The following is a 12,034-nucleotide window of genomic DNA, read 5'->3' as shown; positions in this document are numbered from 1 at the left end:
GCTGTCTAGGTTGGTTATAGCTTTTCTTCCAAGGAGCAAGCGTCTTTTAATTTCATGGCTTAGCACTGTGCTAAATAAACCCTTTACATTTAGCTTCCATAATAAGCATATGAGACAGCAAAAACTTGAATATCTGGTTCTAAACTGCTACATCTGAGAATAAGCTGTGACTTTTATAAGGATTAACACTTGCAAAACATAGGAGGAAAAAAGACTTGAAGGAATATGCCTCTATCAGTATTTTTTCTTTATACTTGTCTGTTTTGATCAAATATTGTACAATGTATACTGAAAATGAAAAGAAATTCTTCCAACCCATGTTCACCTGGCTGTGACTTGACTCCAATAAGAAAACAGTGGGCAACAGCTCACAGGATGCTACCACTGCCTTGGGGCCTGTTCCCTGCAGCTGGGGTTCCCAAACAAGACATCTGTGGGGGGAGCTGCAGGAGTTCCAAAAAAAGAAGTCTTTTCTAGATAAACAAGGAAAGTTTAAGTGCCTAAGTCCATTCTCATGCATTGCTGAGAGGAGCGTAAATTGTTTGAACCTCTGTGAGACAATTTGGTAATATTTATCAACATTAAATGTGTCAGCATGTCAGCAAATTTGTAAAACTCGGCAGTGGCCACAGGACTGGAAAAGGTCAGTTTTTGTTCCAATCCCAAAGAAGGGCAATGCCAAAGAATGTTCAAACTACTGCACAACTGCACTCATTTCACATGTTAACAAGATAATGCTCAAAATCCTTCACACCAGGCTTCAGCAGTACAAAAACTTCCAGGTGCACAAACTGGATTTTAAAAAGCCAGAGGAACCAGAGATCAAATTGCCAACATCCCTTGGATATAGAGAAAGCAAGGGAATGCCAAAAAAATATCTACTTCTGCTTCACTGACTACGTTAAAGCCTTTGACTGTGTGGATCACAACAAACTGTGAAAAATTCTTCAAGAGATGGGAATACCAGACCACCTTATCTATCATAACAAACCTGTATGTGGGTCAAGAAGCAACAGTTAGAACTGGACGTGGAACAATGGACTGGTTCAAAATTGGGAAAGGAGTACATCAAGGCTGTATATTGTCACCCTGCTTATTTAATTTATATACAGAGAACATCAATATGAAATGCTAGGCTGGATGAATCACAAGCTGGAATCAAGATGGCTGGGAGAAATAGCAACAACCTCAGATATGCAGATGGTACCACTCTAATGGCAGAAAGTGAAGAGGAAGTAAAGAGCCTCTTGATGAAAGTGAAAAGAGAGTGAAAAAGTTTATTTAAAACTCAACATTCAAAAAACTAAGATCCTCACATCCTGTCCTATCACTTAATGGCAAATAGAAAAGTGGAAAGTGGAAACAGTGATAGATTTTATTTTCTCGGGGTTCAAAATCACTGTGGACGGTGACTGCAGCCATGGAATTAAAAGACGCTTACTCCTTGGAAGAAAAGCTATGACAAACCTAGACAGCATGTTAAAAAGCAGAGATATCACTTTGCCAATAGAGGTCCATATAGTCAAAGCTATGTTTTTCCAGTAATCATGTACGGATGTGAGAGTTGGATCATAAAAGAAGGCTTGAGCACCTAAGAATTGATGCTTTCTAATTGTGGTGCTGGAGAAGACTCTTGAGAGTTCCTGGACTGCAAGGAGATCAAACCAGTCAATCCTAAAGAAAAATCCTGAATATTCACTGGAAGGACTGAGGCTGAAGCTCCAATCCTTTGGCTACCTGCTGCGGAGAGCCAACTCACTGGAAAAGATGCTGGTGCTGGGAAACACTGAGGGCAGGAGAAGGGGGTGACAAGATGAGATGCTTGGATAGCATCACTGACTCAATGGACATGAGTTTGAACAAGCTCCAGAGATAATGAAGGGAACAGGGAAGCCTGGTGTACTGCAGTCCATAGGGTCACAAAGAGTTGGACAGGACTTCATGAATGAACAAAAACAACAACATGTCAACATTAAAAATGCACGTGCCTGGTCCCTCAGAATGTTAAATACAGAACTACCATATAACCCAGCGATTCCACTTGTGTTTATTCCCCAAAGGCTTGGAAAGCTGGGACTCAAAGAGACACTTACACACCAACAGTGCATGGAGGCATAATTCACAAGAGCTGAAAGGTGGATCCCATCAACAGATGAATGGATAAACAAAATGTGACATATATACATTGGAATATTATTCAAACTTTAAAAGGAATGAAATTCTGATACATGCTACAACATGGATGAACCCTGAAGACATCATTCTAAGTGAAATAAACTAGTTACCAAAGGACAAATATTGTAGGATTCTACTTATATGAGGGGGCTTCACAGTGGCTCAGTGGTAAAGAAACCATCTGCAATGCAGAAGATGTGGGTTCAATCCCTGGGTTGGGAAGAGCTCCTGGAGAAGGAAATGGCAACTCATTCCAATATTCTTGCCTGGGAAATCCCATGGACAGAGGAGCCTGGTGGGTTGCAGTCCACGGTGCCACAAAAGAGTCAGACATGACTTAGTGACTAAATAACAACAATAATGTATATGAGGTACCTACAACAGTCAAATTCATAAAGACAGAAAGAATAGTGATTTCCAGGGGCCAGGGAGGGGAGGATGAAAATTTAATATTTAATGGGTATAGAACTTCTGTGTGGAATAATGAAAAAGCTCTAGAGATGAAGAGTGGTGGTGGCTGTACAACATTGAGAATGTACTTAATGTCACTGAACTATAAACTTCAAAATGTTTAAGATGGTAAATTCTACCTTATGCATATTTTATCACAGTAAATATACATATATATATACACACATATACATGTTCACACGTATATGTATACACATATAATTTTAAAAATGCACTGATCAAGCAATTCCACTTCTAGGTTTTTAGCTTTCAGATATATTTGTACATATATAATATGGTATCCCTATAAAGATATCTACTATAGTAACATTTGCAGTAGCATAGAACTGGAAATAACCTAAATGTCTACTTATAGGAACCCTTTTAAATAAATGATGTTACCTCTACACAGTGGAATTCAACACAGTCACGAAAAGCATGAGGCAATGCAATATGGACTTGGAACCCTCTCTAAGGGACTGGGTGAATAGAGGGTGGAGAAGAGTGAACATACCATCTGTGTGTGAAAAGTCTATACAGGCACACCTCGGAGATATTGTGGGTTCAGTTCTAGAACACTGCAATAATGCGAATATTGCCATAAAGTGAGTACATGGATTTATTGGTTTCTCAGTGCATATAAAAGTTATGTCCACACTATACTGGAGTCTATTAAGTGTACAACAGCATATCAAAAAAAATACTTCATTGCTAAAAATTTTTAACTGTCACCTGACCCTTCAACAAGTCATGATCTTTTTGCTGGTGAGGGCCTTACCTTGATATTGATGGCTGTTAACTGATCAGGGTGGTAGCTGCTGAAGGTTGGGGGTGACTGAGGCAATTTCTGAAAATAAGACAATGAAGTCTGCAGCATCAGTTGACTCTTTCATAAATGGTTTCTCCATAGCATGTATTGCTGTTTGATAGCAATTTACCCATAATAAAACTTTCAGAACTGGAGTCAATCCTCTCAAATTGGGCTTCTGTTTTATCAACTAAATTTATGTAATATTCTATTAATAAAGTCTTTGATGTCATTTCAACAATCTTCACAGCATCTTCACCAGGAGTAGAATCTATCAAGAAACCATCTTCTTTGCTCATTCATAAGAAGCCATACTTCATCCATTAGTTTCATCCATGTAATTCAGTCACATCTTCAGCCTCCAGTTCTAATTCTGTCTCTCTTGCTATTTCTACCATGTCTGCATTACTTCCTCCACTGAAGTCTTGAGCCCCTCAGTCATTCATGAAGGTTAGAATCAGCTTCTGTTAATGTTGACATCTTGACTTCTTCCCATGAATCACGAATGTTCATAACGGCATCTAAACTAGGGAATCCTTTCCAGAAAATTTTCAATTTCCTTTGCCCAGATCTATCAGAGGGATCATTCCCTATGGCAGCTGTAGCCTTACAAAATATATTTCTTAAATAACGAGACTTGTAAGTTGAAATTACTACTTGATCCATGGGCAGAAGAGTGGATGTTATGTGGGCAGGTATGAAAAAAAATTAATCTTGTACTTCTTCATCAGAGCTCTTGGGTGACCAGGTCCATTGTTATTCAGTAGTAACATTTTAAAAGGCATCCTTTTTTCTAAGCATTAGATCTAGATGGTGGGCTTCAAATATTCAGTAAAAATATGCTGTAAACAGATGTGCTGCCATCCAGGCTTTGTTGTTCCATTTATAGAGCACAGGGAGGGGTGATGTAGTGTAATTCTTAAGGGTCCTAGGATGTTCAGAATGGTAAATAAGCACTGGTTTCAACTCCCAAGTCACCAACTGCATTAGCCCCTATCAAGAGAGGCAGCTCATTCTTTGATACTTTGGAGTCAGGCATTGACTTCTGTCTAGCTATGAAAGCCCTAGATGAGATCTTCTTCTAATAGAAGGCTATTTCATCTACATTGAAAACATAGGTTTTCAAGAGTTTAGTGTAGCCACCTTCATTAATGATCTTAGCTAGAACTTCTGGATAACTTGCTGAAGCTTCTACATCAGCACTTGCTGCTTCACCTTCTATTTTTATGTTATGGAGATGGCCTCTTCCTTAGACCTCAGAAACCAACCTCTGCTGGCTTCAAACTTTTCTTCTGAAGCTTCCTCACCTCTCTTAGCCTTCATAGAACTGTTGAGAGTGAGGGCCTTCCTCTGGATTAGGCTTTGGCTTCAGGGAAGGTTGTGGCTGGTTTCATCTTCTATCCATATCACCAAAACTCTCCATATCAGTGATAAGGCTGTTCTGCTTTCTCAGGAACTTTTCCTTTGCATTCATAACTTGGCTAACTAGTACAGGAGGCCTAGTTTCTGGCCTGTCTTGGCTTCTGACATGCCTTCCTCATTAAGCTTAATCATTTCTAGCTTTTGATTTAAAGTGAGGGTCATGTGAGTTTTCCTTTCACTTGAACACTCAGAGGCCACTGTAGGGGTACTGACTGGCCTAATTTCAATACTGTTGAGTCTCAGAAAATAGGAAGGTCCGAGGAGAGGGAGAGAGATAGGGGAGGGGCCAGTTAGTGGAATAGTCAGAATAAATATTATTTATCAAATTTGCCATATCAGATGGGCACAGTTCATGGTGCCCCCCCATATAAATACAATAGTGGATGCAAAAACCCCTGATCACAGATCACCACAGCAAATATAAAATTAATGAAAAATTTTGAAATATTGTGAGAGTTACCAAAATGTGATCCGGACACATGAAATAAGCAATGCTGTTGGGAAAAAAAAATGGTGCTGGCAGACTTGCTTGCTGCAGGGTTGCCACAATCTTTCTTTTCCTTTCTTTTTGGACATACCACGGCTTGTGGGAGCTTAGTTCCCCAAGGAGGGATTGAACCTGGGCCCTCTGGTCTGGAAAAGACTCTGATACTGGGAAAGACTGAAGGAAAGAGGAGAAGGGAGTGACAGAGGATGAGATGGTTGGATGGCATCACCAACTCAATGGACATGAATTTGATAAAACTCCAGGAGAAGTGAAGGACAGAGAAGCCTGGCGTGCTACAGTCCATGGGGTTGCAAGGAGTCGAACCGAGCAACTGAACAATAACACTTCAATAAATAAATAACAGGAGCAACAGTGTGTCTTACGGCTGGCATTACAATGGAAGTCCAAGGACAAGGGAAAGACTCCTTCAAAGGGCAGAAAGTAAGAATCTGGCAACCTAAAAATTCTTTATCTGATTAAAAAGTGGCATTCAAAATTGAAATCAAAATAAGCTCTTCTAACAATTAAAAATGGGGGAGAATTTAGTGCCAACAGACCTACATGAAAAGCAGTATTACAAGGAATTCCTCAAGAAGGTGGAAACACGGCAATGAAGAAGTGGAGTATAACCAAGGGTAAAATATGGGGAAACATAAGTAATGACTATTAACTATAAAAAAACAATAATTGTGTAAGACTGTTTTGTGGGGTTTAAAATATATGTTGAATTAAAATACATTACAATCGAATCATTATGTTGTATACCTGAAACTAAGAAAATATTGTAGATTAACCACATCCCAATTTTTTAAAAACCTGAAATACATAAATAATAATATACATTACAGTGGCTAGAAAATCTGGGGGAGGGGGAATTAAGTGTTGTGAGGTCTTTGCATTGTGACCAAAGAGGCAAAAATACTTTGGGGTAGATGCAAATGAGTCATAACTGACATTTATTGATCTTATTTCATTTTTGAAAGGCATTTTGATACTTACACTTGCCAGGTCAAAAATCAAGTTCCAACAAATTTCAAAGAGCTAAAATCAAACAGTTCAGTTCAGTCGCTCAGTTGTGTCCAACTCTTTGCGACCCCATGAACCGCAGCACGTCAGGCCTCCCTGCCCATCACCAACGGCAGGAGTCTACCCAAACCCATGTCCATTGAGTTAGTGATGCCATCCAACCATCTCATTCTTTGTCATCCCCTTCTCCTCCTGCCCTCAATCTTTCCCAGCATCAGGGTCTTTTCAAATGAGTCAGCTCTTTGCATCAGGTGGCCAAAGTCATACAGAGCATGTTCTTTGACCACAGTCAAATTAGCCTAAAAATCAACAATAAAATGATAACTTTTAGGAACTTCCCTGGGGGTACAATGGTTAAGACTCTGTACTCCCAATGCAGGGGGTTATCAGTTTGGTCCCTGGTTGGGGAATTAAGATCCCTCAGGCCACATGGTATGGCAAAAAAAAAAAGATGACTTTTAAACAATCCCCAGCTATTTGGAAATTAATTAATGTACTCCTAATGGCTTAAAGCTCAACACTCAGAAAACTAAGATCATGGCATTTGGTCCCATCACTTCATGGCAAATAGATGGGGAAACAATGGAAACAGTGGCTGACTTTATTTTTCTGGGCTCCAGAATCACTCCAGATGGTGACTGCAGCCATGAAATTAAAAGACGCTTACTCCTTGGAAGGAAAGTTATGACCAACCTAGACAGCATATTAAAAAGCAGAGACATTACTTTACCAACAAAGGCCCGTCTAGTCAAGGCTATGGTTTTTCCAGTGGTCATGTATGGATGTGAGAGTTGGACCATAAAGAAAGCTGAGCACAGAAGAATTTATGCTTTTGAACTGTGGTGTTGGAGAAGACTCGAGAGTCCCTTGGACTGCAAGGAGATCCAACCAGTCCATCCTAAAGGAGATCAGTCCTGGGTGTTCATTGGAAGGACTGATATTGAAGCTAAGACTCCAATACTTTGGACACCTGATGCAAAGAGCTGACTCATTGGAAAGGACCCTGATGCTGGGAAAGATTGAAGGCAGGAGAAGAAGGGGACGACAGAGGATAAGATGGTTGGATGGCATCACTGACTCAATGGACACGGGTTTGGATAGACTCCGGGAGTTGGTGATGGACAGGGAGGCCTGGCGTGCTGCAGTTCATGGGGTCGCAAAGAGTTGGACACAACTGAGTGACTGAACTGACTGAAACAGTTCATGGATCAAAAGCACCTCAATGGATTTAGAAAATATGAATTTTAGAATTTAGAAAACTGAACTAATTGACAACAGAAATATGACATATTGAAACTTGTGGGATAAAGCTAAAGCAACATAACGAGGGAAATCTATAGCAAAAGTACATGTTTTAGAAAAGAAATGCTGAAAATTAGCTATATATAAGTTCCATTTCAAGAAGATAAAAAAGAACACCAAATTAATCCCAAAGAAAATAGAAGATAATGACAAAATTAGAAGTATAAATTAATGAAAGATAGAAATGTACAAAAAACTGAAAAGGTGTTTCACTGAAAAAGCTAAAATGTGAATTAACCTTAATAAAACAGATTAAGAAAAAATTTAAAAATAGAAGGCACACATTACCAATATCAGTAATGAAGAAAGAAACATAAATTCCATAGACAATGACACATAGAGATAAAATACAATACACATATAGCAACAGTTTGAAAACTTAGATGAAATGGATAAGTTCTTGAAAAAACAAAAACTTTCCAAAACCCACACAAAAGGAAATGTAGACCCTTACTTTTTAGAGGAACCAATCTCCTCATAAAGAAAAACTCCAGACCCAACAGGGCTTCACAAGTGAATTCTTCTAAACATTAAAAGAGTAACCTAAAAGAGGGAACATTTCTCCAGTTAATAAGTTGGCATAACCATGATACCCAAACCTGTCAAGGACACAGACAGAAAGTTAAAATGGAAAGCAGGTCTCATGTACATAGTCACAAAAATCCTAAAGAAAAACATGAGCAAATGTTGACTCACAGGTGGCAGCACTCCAGTGCTTTTCTCATCCTCAAAGGGATTGACACAGATTATCCCATTTTACCTACAAATGTATTATCATCTACACTTCACATATAGGGAAACTGAGGCCCAAAGAGGGGAAAGAACTAGCCCAAGGGCACACTCAGGCTAAAGTCCACTTGATGGGCATTTACAGGCACCTGCTGCATCCAAGCAAGGCCTGGGGATGTGTCCATCTTCTCCCTTCACCTCCCTTCGGCCTCCCTGGACCTCTCACTCCCGGGCCAGTGTCTGCCCTGCTGCTGCCACACGGCCTGGGCAGACAGCCAGGCACCCTCTGGATGCTCCATAGTGTCCAGGAGGCCTGGAGCACACAGGGGTGGTTCTCTCTGCCAGGCCCCAGGCTCCCTGCACTGACCCTGCCAGGAGCGAGCATACAGCCCGGGCATTAGAAAGCAGGCCTAGTGGCCTGACCATCACTGCTCCCAGCTTTCCAAGTTACAAAGCACTTCTGTCTGTGTTTCTCATTTGACCCTCAAGGAACCCTCAGCAAGATGATGATCATCAACATCTCCATTTTGGAGTAGGAACACTCCCACTTTGAAGATAAGGAAAGAGAGGCTCTACAGGGTGGATAACTTGTCCAAATCATCCATGCAGAGAATAACAGACCCAGGGTGAGACACAGGGCCTTTCTCACCATCCCAGAAGGCCCCCACCAAGCACCGTGGAACGTGATTGAAGATGTCCTGGATTATACACAATGAGACTGACAAGATCAACAGAGATGAGTATGGTCAAAACTGCAAAGACTATATAAAAAAGAACCCTCCAGTCTAGCTAAGTGGTGACACACACATTTTTTTTTTTAATGTAGAGAACACAGCGGGATGCCTCCACAGTATGAGAGATCAAATGCAAACAAGAACCAAGACAGTATAGAAGGCAGAAATTAAAGAATGCCTTTGAAGGGGCTCAATAAAGCCAGTAAAGCAGGATTCTTTAAATACGTTCCAGCCGCAGCAGCTCCTCCATAATGACAGGACACAGGGTAGAGGAGAAGGGGACAGGTGTGATGGCCCCTTGTCACCATGGAAGTCAGGATGGTTCCCCTTCTAAAGCCTGTCTTCTGAAAGAGATGAGTCCAAGGCTCAGCTCAGAAGCTTCCAGATCTCATTGGTAAACAGAGAGAGAAGGAACGCCCCAGGACAGAGGGAGCCAGGACACACCAGCTAAATGAGTCAGTGTGTGCCTTAAAACAGCACTGTCTGGAGAATGTGAGGTTCACCAATGGAACCCCCGAAACTACTGCCCTGCCCACCTGGGTAGCAAGGTCCAGGAAAACAGCAATTTCAGTGAAGCTGCCAATCCCAGAGCAAACAGCATCACCTGAACACAACATGACATGGTTCCCAGAGCAGAGAGGCATATATTTTCAACCTACTAAGTTCATTTATTCAGGGGAAGACAACCTATGGAGAACAGGAAACTGGTGGATGAAATTTCTGAAGACCTTCAAAAAGCATCTGAGATGAATCCAGACCAAAAACTATTTAAAAGACTCAGTCACATGAGAGCAGGGAGCTTCTGCAGTGGATGAGGCTGGAGTGAAGCCAGTAAACACAGTGTGGGGACAGCAGGCACTTCTCAGTGGAAAAATGTAAACAGCGGGGTCCCCAGGGGCTGGGCTGGTTTTACCATGTTCACAAATGACTTAGCAGGAGAAGGCGGTGGGAAGCCTGCCCTGAGTGCAAAGGAAACAGTGCCCATAGGAGGAGGGATGAGGGGATGACAAACTTCACCCAAAAGGACCCTGAGGTCAGGGAATGTGTCTTCCACCCCCGCCCCACCGCAGGGAGCCCTGAGCACACAGTAGGTGGGTAGCATGAATCTGCACAAGATGGAGTGACAGAGGGATAAGAGTGATGCCTCCAAAGAAACTGTGGTGCTGGAGAAGACTCTTCAGTCCCATGGACTGCAAGGAGATCAACCAGTCAATTCTAAAGGAAATCAATCCTGAATATTCATTGGAAGGACTGATGCCAAAGCTCCAATATTTTGGCCACCTGATGGGAAAAGCCAACTCACTGGAAAAGACCCTGATGGTGGGAAAGACTGAAGGCAGGAGGAGAAGGGAGTGACAGAGGATGAGATGGTTGGATCGTATCACCGACTCAGTGGACATGAGTTTGAGCGAATTCCAGGAGACAGTGAAGGAGAGGGAAGTCTGGTGTGCTGTAGTCCATGGGGTCGCAAAGAGCTGGACACAACTGAGCAATTGAACAACAACAACGCTAGTAAAAGAGAATTCAAACTCCAAGCCCCACTGAGCCCTGGAGACCCAGAAGTAACTGGGCTCACTCCCTTCTGACAGGCCCCAAACTGGGGTCCCAAGGTACTGCCCCAAAGCTTTCCCCAGAGAGCCTGACCTGCTGCTGACTCTGCTCCTCCAGGTTCATCTTCACCTCCAGAGACTGGCGGGCCTCCAGGAAGGCCTTGCGGTGCTTGCGGTCTGCCATGTAGTAGGACATGATGCCCACGACGATGGCGCACAGGTAGAGGAAGATGTTGGCCAGAATCTGCATGCCGAGGAGGAGGAGAGGAAAGGACAATGGTCAGAGCCCGCCTTCAGGAGAGGGAGGGGACCAAAATCCACCCCTAAGTTGCCCAAGGTCCAGGGAGGTGCCCAGCAGAGCCTCTGGCCTTGAGCGGGTATTCAGATCCCTGGAGCAGACCCTGCCCTCGAACCATGGATGCCTGAAGCTATTCAAGGGTGTGGCTCCAGGCCTGGAAGGCTGGTAGGAGGACCACTGTTCTCTCATCCTCCTTTACATGGTAGCCAAGTCGGCCCATCCCACCCACTTCGAGGCCTGAGTTGTCCCTCCATTACTCATCCATTCACACACTTACTCGTTCAACAACCACTTACCCTTACTTCATAGGTGCATTTAGGCACTGTGCTGAATAGCTGGGGAGGAAAGTGAACGAGATCTACTGGCCAGGCGTGTATAATCCTAACAGCTACAGGTCATAGGGAATGTCACAGGAGACCAGAAGAGGTCCTAGGCTGATTCCGTTGTCACAGTGCTACCCAACATGTGAGTCACAGGTTACAGACTTCTAGGATTCACGTGCATCCTCTGAGCCAATTCACCTGCCACCTGGTGAGAGGGTGGCCAGCACCAACATCCAGATCTCACAAGGAACTAAAGCTACAGGAAGCAGAAGAAGGGGTTTGGGATCTAATGTCAGTCTGGTGACCTCAGTGTCCTGGCACCAAGGGCTTCTTTGGGCATCAAGAGGCTGTTTCCCCAGCCCTGGCACCCTGCAGTCTGCCTGAGGTGTCCCTGGTCCCTAGCTCCCAGAGGCTGCCAGAGGTAACTTTGACTGTGGACCTGACATCCAAACCACATTTCCAGGAGCTGGCAGCTGACGGCTCCAATCTCTGACCCAACTTGGCCCCATTTTGGGCTGGACCAGGTTCTAATTTCATACTGTTCATGGGGTTTGCAAGGCAAGAATAATATTTTTTCCAGTAGTCATGTATGGATGTGAGAGCTGGACCAGAAAGAAGGCTGACCACTGAAGCACTGATGCTTTCTAACTGCAGTTTAGAGAAGACTCTTAAGAGTCCTCTGGACAGCAAGGAAATCAAACCAGTCAATCCTAAAGGAAATCAACCCTGA

General features: G+C 42.8%; 1 protein-coding gene across 2 annotated transcripts in view; it reads right to left on the bottom strand.

The window, feature by feature from the left end:
- Positions 1–12,034, bottom strand: part of ADCY3 (adenylate cyclase 3) — an 80,810-nt gene that overhangs the window by 32,957 nt on the left and 35,819 nt on the right. The window contains exon 2 of one of the 2 annotated variants that reach the window (XM_020870406.2): positions 10,778–10,927. The exons of the other annotated variant lie outside the window; for it this stretch is intronic. Coding sequence (XP_020726065.1) covers positions 10,778–10,927 — 150 coding nt within the window. The remainder of the gene's footprint in view (positions 1–10,777; positions 10,928–12,034) is intronic. 2 annotated transcript variants of the gene reach the window in all.

Source organism: Odocoileus virginianus, chromosome 2 (assembly GCF_023699985.2).
Source record: "Odocoileus virginianus isolate 20LAN1187 ecotype Illinois chromosome 2, Ovbor_1.2, whole genome shotgun sequence".
NCBI classification, from domain to species: domain Eukaryota; kingdom Metazoa; phylum Chordata; class Mammalia; order Artiodactyla; family Cervidae; genus Odocoileus; species Odocoileus virginianus.
Note: the sequence above shows the minus strand (reverse complement) of the source record. Positions and strands in the feature narration are given on the sequence as shown.